At 35.9% G+C, this 14,909-nt stretch overlaps 1 protein-coding gene across 5 annotated transcripts in view; it reads right to left on the reverse strand.

The window, feature by feature from the left end:
- Positions 1 to 14,909, reverse strand: part of GARNL3 (GTPase activating Rap/RanGAP domain like 3) — a 55,201-nt gene that overhangs the window by 34,911 nt on the left and 5,381 nt on the right. For 3 of the 5 annotated variants that reach the window (XM_085300504.1, XM_085300503.1, XM_085300506.1), the window contains exons 2-10: positions 13,959 to 14,028; positions 11,251 to 11,325; positions 8,330 to 8,429; positions 7,738 to 7,856; positions 6,898 to 6,962; positions 2,016 to 2,079; positions 1,734 to 1,760; positions 1,256 to 1,331; positions 470 to 568 (exon numbers count right to left, since the gene is read on the reverse strand). In XM_085300504.1, the coding sequence (XP_085156630.1) occupies positions 470 to 568; positions 1,256 to 1,331; positions 1,734 to 1,760; positions 2,016 to 2,079; positions 6,898 to 6,962; positions 7,738 to 7,856; positions 8,330 to 8,429; positions 11,251 to 11,325; positions 13,959 to 14,028 (695 nt within the window). Of the gene's footprint in view, positions 1 to 469; positions 569 to 1,255; positions 1,332 to 1,733; positions 1,761 to 2,015; positions 2,080 to 6,348; positions 6,457 to 6,897; positions 6,963 to 7,737; positions 7,858 to 8,329; positions 8,430 to 11,250; positions 11,326 to 13,958; positions 14,029 to 14,909 lie in introns of those variants that run through there. The other 2 variants (XM_085300507.1, XM_085300505.1) reach the window with 2 other exon arrangements.

Raw genomic sequence — 14,909 nt, forward strand, 5'->3', positions numbered from 1 at the left:
CAAGATTTCCCTGCGTCTGAACCCACATTTGCAACCTTATCTGCATATTCACACAGTTAACTTATGATGCCCTTTACTTAATCACCTGCAATCATGCACGGTTCTTCAAGTCATGATGCCCTAACATCATGAGGCTAGTAACATGTCAGATTCTTGRAGAGTGCAATGCTGTAAAGTGATACTGTTATTTGATTCCACTCTACAGAGTCTAGCCTGTCTCTGATCTACTCCATTCCAATATAAAGTGAAACTGTCACCTTAAAACACAGTTCACATGAAAATTTTTCTTCCACTGCATTCCACGCCAGTGATTTAAGCTAACCTGCTTGACTTTTTCCTAGTAAAGCAGAGCATTTAGCATGCACTTGAGGAAGTCTGTTTAAAGACTCTATTATTCCTACTATACACACAATATGTACAGGCAGTAAGCAAAAACATACATTTACTTCCTTGCTTCAATGAATCTTACTTTTGGTGTCCAATCCTCCTCTGTATCCTGTCCACCCTTTCAAAGTAATTTTGTCACCCATGAGATCCAAAAATCTCTGAAAGCTTTCACTTCCAGTTTCTACACAAAGAAGGGAGAAACATTAGAAATGAAAAGTGCATGTAGTAGTAGAGCTGCTACTGAAGATTACTATACAGAATCAAATCATCCTCCCAGTAACACACAATTACAAGCAGAAATGAGAGTTTCAGCTGGATTATTTTCTCCTCCTGTCATCCAAGCTTTCTATCTTATATGCATATATATATACACACACACACACATATATATAAAATGTAGGTATGTGTATCTTCATCCAGCCTTGCAGAACAACAGAAAAAGGTTCATCACGTGTCATTAAACAGTAACCTCTCTTGCTAATTCCAGGGCACCGTCCGAGAATGTAGAAGAATGTCACAACGCAAAAATTTAAGAATGAAAGAAATGAAAGTGGTATTTCACACCTAAGAAGAGTTGCCTCCCCTAATTGCTTTTCTTTTGTTTTTATTCTTACATTGTCTAGTCCATTTCTAGAAAGGAAATTTCAGTATCTTTCAAGCTGTAACAGCAAATTTGCTGTACTAAGCTTTCACAGAGATAGAAGATTCCACGCTCTGCTTTTTCATCTACATGAACACAATAACCTAACAAAACTACTGCTGCCATATTCACCTCCCTTCCAGTTTACCACTTGTGCAGTATCTAGCACTATCCTACATTTTTTATTTGGATGAATAAAACAATTAAGAAAAAGGTGGAAAAACTCACCATTGCTGAACATTTCATCATCTGTAAGCTGCCCATCCCTAGCATAAAGGACTCCAAATTTAAAATTTACAGATCCCTGAGAAATAAAACCAGAGATTTTACGATAAACAGGCAAATAGAAAAAAAGACCTAAATTTTCTCTAAGGATATGTATATATGTATCTATGCATACATCCTGTGTATAGGAATACACATCTCATACAACTCCGTTACATACTAGAGTAACGGATACTCACCTTTTACCTAGTAATTTACCTTTGACCATAGGTTGTGAATTTTATTACATATGTTTAACTTTTACAATGGTACTTTAAATGATTTTTGTCTTTAAATGTTGAAAATTAACATTACATTTTTTTTWACTGCAATAAGCGTTCGGTTCTTAAGTTCCCACAAACACATCAGTGCAAATACTCCAAATGCAAAGCTATACTCATTGAACAGGCTGGTGAGCTAGGAGTGGTAAGTTCACATTTACCTCTTGCTCTTCAAGAACCAACAAATCCTGTAAATAAATAAAAAAATGTTTAAAACACTTATTAAGGATAGCACAAAAAATGATTACACTTTTGTATATTTAAGTTTTCTTTTGAAGTGGACAGTTCAACTGAAATGATAGTTTACCTTGTAATATCAAATTATCCTACTCATAATTATTATCATGTTACTGCAGTAAAGAAACTAGTAGTATTTACAATGAATGACTTATTTTTTCCAGAAAATAATAAAGAAAAGTTACCAAAAAGAAGTCACCTCTTACCTTTTGTATCTCAGGATGAAGAATTTCCCTTGGGCTCTTCTCAAACTTGTCAAGACTCATAGCACTGAAATGCAACTGAAATATTATTATACAGCAAGGAAAAGATACATTTCAACATTAATTCACTAACTGGTTATAGAAGATACTGTTCAAAGGGCCTCTCTCATTGCATACTTCGTGGTATAACTATTTTCCATAACACTAACCTCTAAGTTTTCTTGAACTTCTTCTTGCTTTTAAAACCAGAAACGAATAAAATAATGCATGGATATCCATTTAAATTTACTATGTTTACTTATAAAGCAAAATCCTTTACTCCATCACCCTTCACTTCGGCTTTACACATACTCATCGTGAGAATTTTAGAATGACTCAGTAAGATGTTTAGTTTTGTAAACTCTTCTTCTCTCTCTTCTGAAATAATACAGGCAAGTCAAAAGAAAAAAAAAAAAGCATTTTAACAATAAATATACACATCAAAGATCCACAAACATAAAGTTACTTAAATAAGAAACAAGATCAACTACCTCAATAAGTAGAAAGATGCAATATACAACATTTCTTTTCCTAATCCATGTTGCTACATTTAATATTATTTTGTTATATTTTCTCCTAATTTTCATTTATAGAACTCTGCAGCACATCACACATTGCAGAATGCAGTCTGCACAGGGCACAGTGAACTGCTGGGGTTGTGGAGTCTGATGGATCTTTTCATTGTTGTTTATGCTAGAACACAATACAGACAGCATTTACTTTAATCTTTGTTTAAAGGAATTTAAATGGTCCAATTTACAAAGACTTCTTTGAGACAGACAGTTCTGTATCTACATTCACATTGGTTGTATACAGGGTGAGACATCAAAGGAGCTCAGGAGGAAAATTAAGGATCCTAAAAGCAAAAGATACTCAGGGAAGAGCACTCAGTCTAAGCATGAGTGGGCAAAAGGATCCTCTTCATCTGGATATTCATCTAGCTGATAATAGATGGCAAAAACCCTATGAGAAGCAGGCAAAAGCAAAGACTGCTGGAGACAGTCACTGGAGAAAACAACTGCGGTAACAGTTTGGATTTTCTCACACTGCCTACTATGCAGTTCTGAGGGAGGCGAGCTTTTTTTCATTTTTTTTTCTTCTTTTTTAAGGAAGGTACACTACCTGCCATGATCCCAAGCGCAGAAAGGAGCTGAAAGCTATTTTATTTCCTTCTCGATTCACAGAATTTCAGTAACAAACAATCCTCAAAGGATTTGGTCAATGAAGCCAAATTCATCCCAATATCAAAGGAAAAAGTGAACACCTTTTTTCTAGACAAATTGGTTATATCAGCTAAGTTGAACAACCTGCTTACAAACGTCTGCCTCTGACTTAAAGAAATGCGGACCTACAGCAGGACAAAACAGTTTTTKGAGGTACATATATTATGGTCCAGTGACTCTAATTAGTTTTATTTTTCACTTGAGTAACTATGATAGATATTTAGCTTATAGTACTCTGCAGAGTCCTATAATGCTCTAAGCGTGCGATTTTGCTTGCTGTGGCTCCAGCTACCACTAGAGACAGATGAAGCTGCTATGCAAACAGCAAWCAAATTCTGAGGTAAGTCTGAGTAGCTGAGATACACAGCCCTGCCAAAAGAATCTTACTCGGTAGCTGCTGCCAGCCTTGAGCTCGAGGTGAGCACAGCTCATTATACTTGGAGACAAAGGAACAAATACATTTCTCCTTTTTGGAACCTGTGGATAGGGCCTTTTCTTAGCTGCAAGAATTCTGAACTYGGCTCTACACGTTATAAGGGTGATTTAACAATTACAGGTTTGTGTTTTATATGAATTATAACACTTAATGAATCAAATAATGATTCAGCTTTGTACAGCATTTTCAATGTCTCAGGATCAAGGCTTATTACGCTTGCTCTGTCTGAGCTTTTTTTGACCTGCTTGCAACTTTGGTTTAGTGGTTTAGCTGTAACAGCAATTTTTCAAACTGACCATATGTCTGTAGCTGTTTTTCTTTTTTTACATTTATCTTTGTACAGGATGACCATAGTTTATAATAATGGCTCAGTAAAGAGCAGTTACCCTATGCAGAATGAGACATTTATGACTCCAACATGATGAAATGCATGCCTGGTACAATAGCTCAGGCCTTGAGAAGCGAAGACACAGGATGCAATGTGGACTAGCAGTGACATAATATAACAACAGATGGGGCACAGACTTGCCACTGGAGACCCCGCATCTATAAACAACTCAGCCAGACCAGCATGGGGAATGCATATGTGGCTCAGCCCAACACGAACAAGAGAGCTTTAAAAGAGAACATGGGCTTGAGCTGGTTTCAACCCACGTATTCCTTCCCAGAGACTGAGGATGACCAGCACTGTGACAAAAAGAATAGTCTAAAGACTGATAATGAAATTCAAATTTTTGTGGAGATTCAATTGTACATTGCAATGGCTATACACTGCTAAGTGTTATTTGTTTTTATATTGTGATTTGAGAACATTGCTGTATCACCATGCTAAAATCAAAATCATGTGTAACTTCAGATAACATCAAATAATTAAACTTTGTATTAAACATTATACCCTCCACATGAGCAATATCTAAAGGAACCTGTTCATAAAGTATTGGACTCTGACAAACAAAAAAGAATTTTGGGGAGTAGAAGGATACAAGCTATGCAGGTGGGGTAGTGGTGAAACATCTTTTAAAAAAAAAAATCATTCTCATTTACCCTTCCAGTTCCATCCAAAAGTTTCTAATTCTAAAGTAAAAAAAGAGCTTTCCAAACCTGTTTTTAGCCCATATAAATGAAAGACATTCATTAGTTGGGATTTGCCACTTAGCGCTTAGTTACAAATCTTAAGAGAACAAGAGACAGAAAAGCACAATCCATATTGGCAGGTTTCATAATGGTATTGTTGATGAAAAAGGATCTTTATAGATGCTGTACGATAACAAGATGTTTAACTGCCTACAAGCAGGCTCAGACTCATCACTGAGTAAGATTTGTAGGAAACAAGTTATCCAAAACAAGTCTTAATTTTTCCCTGCAAGAGACTGGAACACCATAGAATGGAGTCCATGAAGGTATTTCAACAAAAGCCTAAGACCGTGGATGACAAAAGGACAAAGATTTCTCCAGTCTGAGATGCCTGATCAGAAATGGGTATGAGTAAGAGGGAGAGGTTCGGTTAGAAAGTGATGCTGAGAAGAGATATTTCAGGGATTAGTGGGCAGATATGGAAGCTGATAATGAGAATCACCCTTCTCTCAAAGGCTAACTACAGGAAAGCGAGTCTGCTGCCACATTTACTGACCAGGCATCTGCTGTCAGCGATAGGGTAATGCTTAAAGATTGTCAAATGCTTAAAGACTGTCAAAACCACATTATCCATTCCCAGAATCCTCCTGTCACATGSGGACTGGCAGTGATATCCAGTGGTGAAGCAGGGACCTCCAGTTCTGAGCAATTAAGAGACATTTGTTTGCACTTACCCTGGACCAAAGGTTTTGAGGACTTACAGACTGCCCATTTATCTAGGACATACTTCTTATGAGGTTAAAAAAACACTTTTCCCCTCTGCTCAGCACTGGTGAGGCCACACCTGGAGTACTGTGTCTGCGCTCCGCAATACAAGAGAGAGATATGGAGCTACTGAAGCAAGCCCAATGAAGGGCCACTAAGGTAATTATGCGACCGGAACATCTGTCATACRAGGAAAGAAGGCTGAGTAAGCTGGAACTGTTTAACCTAGAGAAGAGAAGGCTCACAGAGGGTGTTATTAAAGTACATAAGTATCTCAAGGGAGGCTGTAAAGACAATAGACCTAGAATCTTTTCAATGGTGCCCAGTGGTAGGACAAGAGGCAATGGGCACAAACTGAAACACAGGAAGTTGGTTTTTTTTTTTTTTTTTTTTTTTTTTTTTTACTGTGTGGGTGATTATACTCTGAATGAGGTTGCCCAATGTGAGTCTCTATCCTAGGAATTATTCAAGAGCCATTTGGATGCAGTTCTGGGCAATCTGCTCCAGGTGAACCCAGTAGAGGGCTTGGACTAGATGATCTCCAGAGGTTCCTTCCAATTTCAATCATTCTATGATTCTGACATTTGTGGAATGACAGTACTTATACTACGGATTTCTAGAGGGAGTATAATTCTCACCAAAGATGCATTTGAAGAAACCATCAGTAACAAATCCCCATTTGAGGAAACACATCAGCATGACTAGATCATAAAAATTACAGATGAAATAGGAATGAATACTGTCGAAAGGACTTCCGAACTTATCACACTGTTGAAGAAACAGTGTTGTGCTTGCTCATTTTATTTTCTCCTCTGTCACAAAGGAGACAGAAGAGAGTATGAGCACATCTATACTGAGTCTGGCTGGAGAAATGAATTTTCTCAGCTTCAATGACAGCATGTATAACCTGGTCAAAGTGTGAAATTTGAGGACCATTTCTTGAAGATATAATTCTTAGTTTTTCCATATTTGATTATGCCAGCCATACCCATGTTACAATCAGATCTCTAGTCAAAATCTGCTCCTTAGGCCTGGTCTGACTAATTTAAACAGGTATTTCTTCCCCATCACTGAAGCTCATATAGTACATACTTTCCAATTCACTTGGAAAACAGTTCCTCAGCCAAATAAAAAGTGCTGAGGCTTTTCCTCTTYTCTAAGCTGTAACTTAGTATAATACAGGACTGGCATAAAACCACTTATTGCTGTCCTCAACAATTAAAGATTCGTATACTTAGTTTTACTGTTTCTATAAATCTATCATGAAACCATGCAACAGAAGTTCTGAATTACAAGGAAAGATATATAGACAAGTATTGTAACTGACAGCTTCTTTATAAATACACACCTTAGTATAGATTTCACCGATAATGTTTTTGTGGGACAATAAGGCAGGCATATTTTCTGAGTACCCTATAAAGGAAAAAAAAACTAGGAGACATTACAGGACATATTGACATTTCCATGCATTCAAATACGAATATTAATAAAAACAAACAAGTAAAAAGCATAGATCAAGACAACTCTAGTTTAATTTAGCCATAGTTACTAATGTTTGGGGGGGGGGGGCAAGAAGGAGGGGAAAGAGAAGGGGAAGGGAAAAGAACCATGGATAGCGCAAAATTATTTTTTGCTTAGTTTGGACTACTCTACCTGTGGAAATTAGCACTACTATTTTGGGCATTATGAAGGCTGTCAAAATTAGTAGATATTACAAACTATTTTTCTTCACCAAAAAGATGAACCATACATCTACACTGAAGAGTTTTAAATCATTTCTTCAGATAAAAGGTCATTATGAACAGCTAATAAAAAAAGATATATTAGTGAAACCAATACCACACTTGGCTATTTTCTTAAAGTTGTACAGAAAAAACCCCAAAGCACTGCATAAATCATTGCATAAATTGATGGCAGGATATAATCAAGAATAATTCAGGCAAAATTTCTAAAAATAAAGTTGTGTTGCAYATAATGACCAAAAAAAAAATCTGGCATCACAGATTTCTATAAGAAAGTTTAATCTCCTATGATAACAATTATGTGTTTTTATTATATAAATTTCATTTATTAAAATGAAAAATATGTACTGAAATGATGAAGAAATTAAAATAAAGTCAATGAGGAGAAATTTATCCAAAAAAGCAAACAAAAAAGGTCAGAGAAGCAATAAGTATTTGTTCCTTACTGTTTTTCTCCAAAGAATCGAACGATATTGAGGAACACGCTGGTTACTTTGATCAGAGAGTACAACAGACAGAAAAAAAGGATTTTTCTCTACATCTGTACCTACATAATTTTGATGAACTGTTAGGAAAAAAACAAGAAATGTTATCAAATGTAAAGAACACACACATACACAAACGTGTTTGTGTGTGTGTCTATATATATATATACACATGTATTATATAAATATATGCACACATATATACATATATACACACACTATATATATACACACAGACACACATACATATACGTATATATGTGTGAAAAGATAAAAAGTTCAGTATAGCCTTCAAGGCCAAGAGGGGGAGGTCAAAATTTTCCCTTTTGGCAGCAGGGAACCATTACCTTGATTCAGCTCCTTACAAATCAGCCTAAAGCCTCTGTCTTTAGGCTAAAAATATATGAAGTACGGACTCATTTTCTGTACAAGACAGAAGAATTATGAACACTAAACTAGTACCATACTTTTTCACATTTAAATAATTGCAGTTCAAAGCTATTTTGCATTTTCACTAAACAAGTCTTCAGTCCATTTGTAAAAAGATAATTACCTTTTCCTAGAAAATATTTGAAATACCATCTTGTATGATACTCTGGGTTTTCCAGATGCACATCTGTTCTGTGCCATGTACCTGGAGTGTAGTCTGTATTCTGAAACAGATTTGGGAGACTATTAAATTAAAAGGCGAATGAAAGTAAGAGTATGTAATTCAGACAAAGGCCATTGAAGAGTAACTGATTCACCAGGATAAATTTTAACCTTATACTCTTCATTTTAAAAAGCAAAGAACAATTCTGAAGTCAACTGTCATGCAGCCGAAACTAAATTTCTTACAGTGCCTCTCATGCAAACTTTTTTCTTTTTTTTCTTTTTTAAAAATAATTGCAGTCTTTTCCTTTTGTGCCACTGCTATGCATAACAGCTTAATATGCCACCAAAAAGGAGCTGTTTGAATGTAGGATTTGAAGTAAAGATCTGTAGTTTTAAAACTTAAATTAATTGATAAACAGAATTCTCCCTCCATGTTTTATTTTCTGTTCCTCCCAAAATAATCTTCAAGGACTCCTTGCTACACSAGAGCACGCTACTGGAAGCTTTTTTGGGACTAGCTCAGTTGGTTAAGAGCATGGTGCTGCTAATGCCAGGGTCACGGGTTTGATCCCCGTACGGGCTACGCTGAAGGCTTGACTAGACGATCTCCAGAGGTCTCTTCCAACCTTACCATTCTACGATTCTATGATTGGTTTGTTGAGCTAAATTCCCAAACATCCCTGAAGTTCTTTTCCATTAAGAGTAAACACAGCAATAGCACGTATGAAAAAGCCATTCTCCATACCTATTCACTTTGTGGCCATTCATCACCTACACAGAGAACCTTTCTGTGATGCAGGCTTAGTCAACTTTTGAACTGCATGGAACAACTAAAAAGACAGTGTATGGAACACGACTTCGTAGCGCACAAACGCAGGATAGTTCGTTTGCTTTAACTCTGCACTCAACAATACTGATGCGAATACATGATCAATAATTGTTTAATAGCAACATTAGGTTATTACAAGCTTGCTGGGGCCTTAACATGTATTTCCCTGACAAGTGAATTTGATAAACATAAGGATTGAAGAATGATGGCTCAAATCAGAATTTCTTTGTTGGTTACTTCATTAAATGACACCTTCAAACTAACTAATTCTGTGGGAATTTCTGCCATCTGCCAACTAACAATAATTATTAAGAGCTATATCCCCACGAAGATTTAATTTTTAGGCCACTTGTTTACATTAATCCCTGCAATACCAGTCCACAGACCAGATAACGCAAGGGTCTCTTTACAAGTATGGAGGAAATTACATGCCCAAGATACCGATCCATTAAAAACATTCCAGTAAAGAGTTGTCTGCGCTACTCAGTAAAAAATGCAAATTGGCAAAAAAGACTCCAGCCCCATGCCTTTTTGAAAAACAATCACTTCTCCTACATGAAATTCCTTCTGAAAACAGGTGTTTAAGTCAGCATCCCCTCATAAAATACATCAAGAAGGAAAAGTAGTAATGTCTTCCCCTTTTACCAGATCATTAGTGGTTACAGCACTGGTGAGATGTGGAAGCTTTACTCCTTCCTTGAATGAGGGAACAGAATCTACTTCTACCTTTTTCCTCCCTTTTTCTTCCCTCTCAGCTACAGCTACACACTGGAGATATAGCAGGAAGAATTAAGAGCCCTAACAGCTATACTAGGTATAAGACACTTAAATATTAACCAGAGCAGATACAGATACACAAGTCTTCTGCATCTTGAATGTCTGAACATGCCTTTCTATAAAATATTCAAATGATTTCATGTAAAGTAAAACTGCTACAATATGGTTATAGACTTATAATTTCTGTTTTGTATTATCATCACTTCATGCTAATTTTTCTTCACTGTGTATTTTGAAACATTAATGTCATTTACTGTATTTTGGACTAAATATTCAATAAGGATGAATCCTGAAATTTAAGGCATTTGTTTAAAAGGCAAAACTAAAGCAAGCATTTTCTTAAAAATGGTGACACGTAACTTTTCAATGTGTTCAGCTTGAATACGCAGACACAAAGTAAAAGTCAAGAAAATAGATCTTGTAAAATATTTATGTTTTAGAAGTATAGTTAATTTTGTATAGGCTGTATTTATTCAGAATGACCTATACAGAAGTTGTAACTAAGTGCATTTCCTTACCATTCTCTTAAACAAAATTTTTTCAGATTAAACTTACACATCTTAAGACATTATTTACACTTATTTCTTTGATACGACTGTGAAGTCTACTTTCTTCAAATATTAAGAAGATATTTGCAGTTGAAGATGTTTTACAAAGGAAGATTGTCACCTTTCTTCCCCTGCACCGTCAGTAGAAACATAAGCGTCCCTGGAGGTGGCAGAGTGAACATTATGAGTTTAACAGCACAGGAAAACAGAAGGAATGATTCTTGCAAGCTCCAGTCAGCTTCTCCATTTCATATCTAACAGGAAGTATAACTGCCACAGGACAGCTAAGGGGAAAAAAAGCAGCTATAACCTCATGACTCTGAGGAAAAAACTTGAAAACCTAGAGGTTGGCTTAAACATAATAGCATCACCAGGACATTAACACAAAGTGTTGAACTGGAGACTGCAAAACATTACTCAGAAGATATGCATTTTTCTTGTAATATTATCAAGTGAGCAAAATGGTACTGAAACTAAAGGAAGTACCAGCTTTTTCCTTAAAAAAWTAAATTGTTGAGATTACACACTCTTGAAAGAGATCTAAGTCACACTTGGGGAAAAGAAACACCACCAACCCTCTCCAGTCAGATTCCTTCATTCTCATATTATTTAGCTTTTTGAAGATTGCTTCACTGGCAATCGACTGTAAACAAGCCTTTCAGTCACAAATAGTAACTGAAGTCGACTTATTTTTTCAGCTTCCTATGAGTATTTTTAATCATTTACCTCATGAGAGGTGCCATTTTCCACACGGAATCGTCCAGCTCTCTGAATGGCTCCATCAGCATCACTAGATATAAGCTGTAAGAGAGTTTAATTTAGAGGTTCTAACTTCAAAAATATCCATACGGTCAGTAACCAAAGCTCACAATGGTTTCTCTTTTTCCCAGGCATTATGATTGCCCACAAGGATAGGATCAGCAAAACTATTAYCAATTTGAATACAGATTTGGAATAACCTGACTGTAATTCTAAGGATGTATGAAGGAGAGAGCCATTTGCTCTTTTGGTACATACCAGCACTAACCAGAAGTCCTGTTTCAGCTTCTGGCTGCACCAACAAGTAAATTGCCTACAGAAGGATTTCATCGTGGAAAATACGATTCTTCTAAAAAATTATCAAACAAACAAATATTGAAGTTCTCCACTATTACTCCAGTATGTTGCAACAGGAGAACCAGAAGCAGGCAACGTAATTTGCTCCTCACGTTGTTAGATGGAAGTTGTAAACCACGTGCATGATTAACCGTTCATGGCCTACATTCATTCTCTTTCCAGAAGTTGATCTTGAAGTCTGCTCCTCTCAAAATAATGGGTCTTACAGACATCCTGATGGCAGTCCTATCAGGCTTGCTGAGCCTAAACCCTGCTTTGTTGGATGTTTTGATGAGAATAGCAATCTTTTATTGCATTTTATATACTGATGCTTTCAGGAGATGGACAGCAGCAAGAATCTCCAAACATAATTGTCAGTGATGACACTGAACAACATAAGGTAGAGGAGATTCCTAGTCTGCTTCCAACACTAATATCAGAACATTAACATCATAAATAATCCAACATTAATATCCAACATCATTAGCCAAATATGGCTCATTTCCAGTTGAAGATTTCAATACATTTGGCACCTTCATAAATATTCTGGAAAATCTGCCTGTTCTTTTTGTAAATGAATCCAGAGATTCACACAATACTGACACTCTTTGTTCTCAAAGAAAACTTTCAAAAAGTCAATAAAATACAGGATAATGCGTCATTTCTGCTATGTTCAACAACATTGCTTAGGATTCCTATAATAAAAAAAAAGGAAGAGAATGTGTTTTTTTCCTCAAAGATTGGATGTCAATGACATTGCATATTACTTCTCTCAAAACTGCAAAAAAATTAGACTGCCATATACTAATCAAACTTAAGAAATGGGATCTGAACAACAATAATGTAATCGTAATCATCCCTGGCTTCCTGCTAGCAGCCCATGTTATTCTAGGGCAATAGAAATCTCCCTTTATTTGGTGGAAGAGTTCTCAATGTTTTCAAGTTCTCTTCATTCCCCGCTTTGAAGGGATCGGAGGCTATGCCAGAAATAAACTAACACAGCAAAGACTCCAAAAGATCCCGGTGCCTTGTACAAACTGTAAAATAGATGATTTGGACAACTGGTAAGTAATACTACGCCAGCAGGGAAGATGTTCCTATGAAAATGTTCACTGTAGAGATAAAATAATTAGGTTGCAATAAAAAGAAGGTAGAAATAACAGAGCAATTGGGATGCTGCTATGGAAAATATTAAGGGGAAAAAAGTTCAATTAAATAGTCAGAAATTTGAAAGTGCAACCATCTTTATATGTTTGTACCTCAAAAGATAAAAAGGCATCTATAAAATACAAGAAGAATTTTAAGAAAGATAATCAAAAGACAAGGCCAGGTGTATGAGTTTACTACGAATTACATTTATCAGCAATTTTTCTTAGTAAAAGTCCCTAATAATATAGCAGTTCACATGCCTTTTTAATGAACRCTAAACTGAACACATGGAATATATGGAAAGATAAGTACCTGGCTTTCTTGCAATACAGCTTCCAGAAACTAACCATCAATTTATACCAAAAGTGTATTTATTGATTAATATACTGTCCAAGAACTTTAAACAACAACAATACCTAATAGGACATTAGTGATTTCTTATAGTAACAGACCTAGAGTTCAGTTTCTTTGCCTCTCCCCACTCCAGTCTTCCTATAGTCAAGTTTATATATACTTCATTATAGTCTTATATACAGTCACACTATTTCAGCTGCTGACATATTGCTTTATATATATATAGAGAGAGAGAGAGAGAGAGTGGAGAAGAAATTTTTCTGTGAGAAAAATGAAGTATTAACTTCATCTTTCAATTTGAAGAAAATACAAAATAAATTGACAGATTTTTAAGGTACAGAGGTTTTTCAATATCCTTACTCTGCCTGGTTCTTTTAATTTTAAACTCTTTCCCGCTACTCAGAGGCACGTACACACATACAAACACACATATGTACACACATGAACACACACACAGTTTTTAACTCGCATCACCACCAAAACTATCAAATATAATCCTAGTATTTTGCAACCTTCAGGTTATAGGAAGAAAAAAAAAAGTTCCATTTCAATCTTCCTAAATAATCTCGAAGTAAATACAAAAATCTGTGAGTGTGTACATAACACTTTCTATCACAATAAGATGAAAGACTCAAAAATAGAGTTCTAAAAAGATTTCCTAGAAGACGTTTTCTGAAACTACTCTGAACCCTTTTTTTATTACRCTATGATTTTGAAGCCCATCTTAGAAAGCACGTTTTCCAAGCTAATTCCAATCTTTTACCTGGAAATTAAAAGAAAAGGATTTGACTGCATTATAAACTGTTAAAATTACAAGATGGGCTGTGTAAACTTACCAGTTCCACAGATCCATAATGCTTTCTGCTAAACTCTCCACGTCTGCAACCCAGGTCTTCAGAGACAGAGCTGGAATAGAAATGCTTCATTASTACGCAGTCAGCTAGCCTTAGAGCTCCTTCAATATGATTCACTACCATTTGTCAAAAGTAATTCCTGCTCAACAAGGTTCACAGTGTATAAGCTCATTACTGCAAGAAACATTTCTTAACAACATTAACAATCGCTAGCAGCCATTGCAGTTTGGCTTTCATATTACCCTCAAATAGAAAGCAATGTCTGTGCCCTGATTGGAAGTTAAAGGCATGATTAAATTAAATATTTAGTCATAATGTGATCAGCTCAGAGTTTCAAAGTGAATGGTGGCTTAAAATTGCATTTTAGATCTCCATTTAATCTAAGAGAACAGCAGTCTGCAGCAAACTTAATGACTCGAACAGAACAACCACACTATGTTCAATAAGCTCACTCCTAGCATGTTACTACCACTTTTTTTGGAGAGTCTTTATTCAGCCTATACACAGGGAGAAAACAAACAAGCAAGCGTTTTAATTCAAAAATGTAAGGAAAGAACAGCATGCCTAGGTTTCCCCTTCCCTAACCTTAACAAAGCTAAAACTGTTAAGCAAGCAAAACAGAAGCCTAGAATGCAAGTTTCAAAATCCCCATGCGTTAGCACATAGAATCTCACACTGTCATGTCACRTTAAGTACATCCACATGTGCTTCCTGAAGTCAAAAAGATAACAAGTATCTCCTCTACCTATAAACACTAATCTTCCTATATTTGAAATGGGGATACACATATTTAAATACAAACTAAAGATTTGGGTGCAAATTTAACATAAATCTTGATCACCCAATCTGCGCTACAGCTAGTAGCACAATCATTCCATCATGTTGCAAATTTACAACCACCATCAAGTCAGTATTAATGAAAATAAAGCAGAT

This window comes from Rhea americana, unplaced genomic scaffold (assembly GCF_003343005.1).
Source record: "Rhea americana isolate MKP2758 unplaced genomic scaffold, rheAme1 scaffold_164, whole genome shotgun sequence".
Lineage (NCBI taxonomy): Eukaryota > Metazoa > Chordata > Aves > Rheiformes > Rheidae > Rhea > Rhea americana.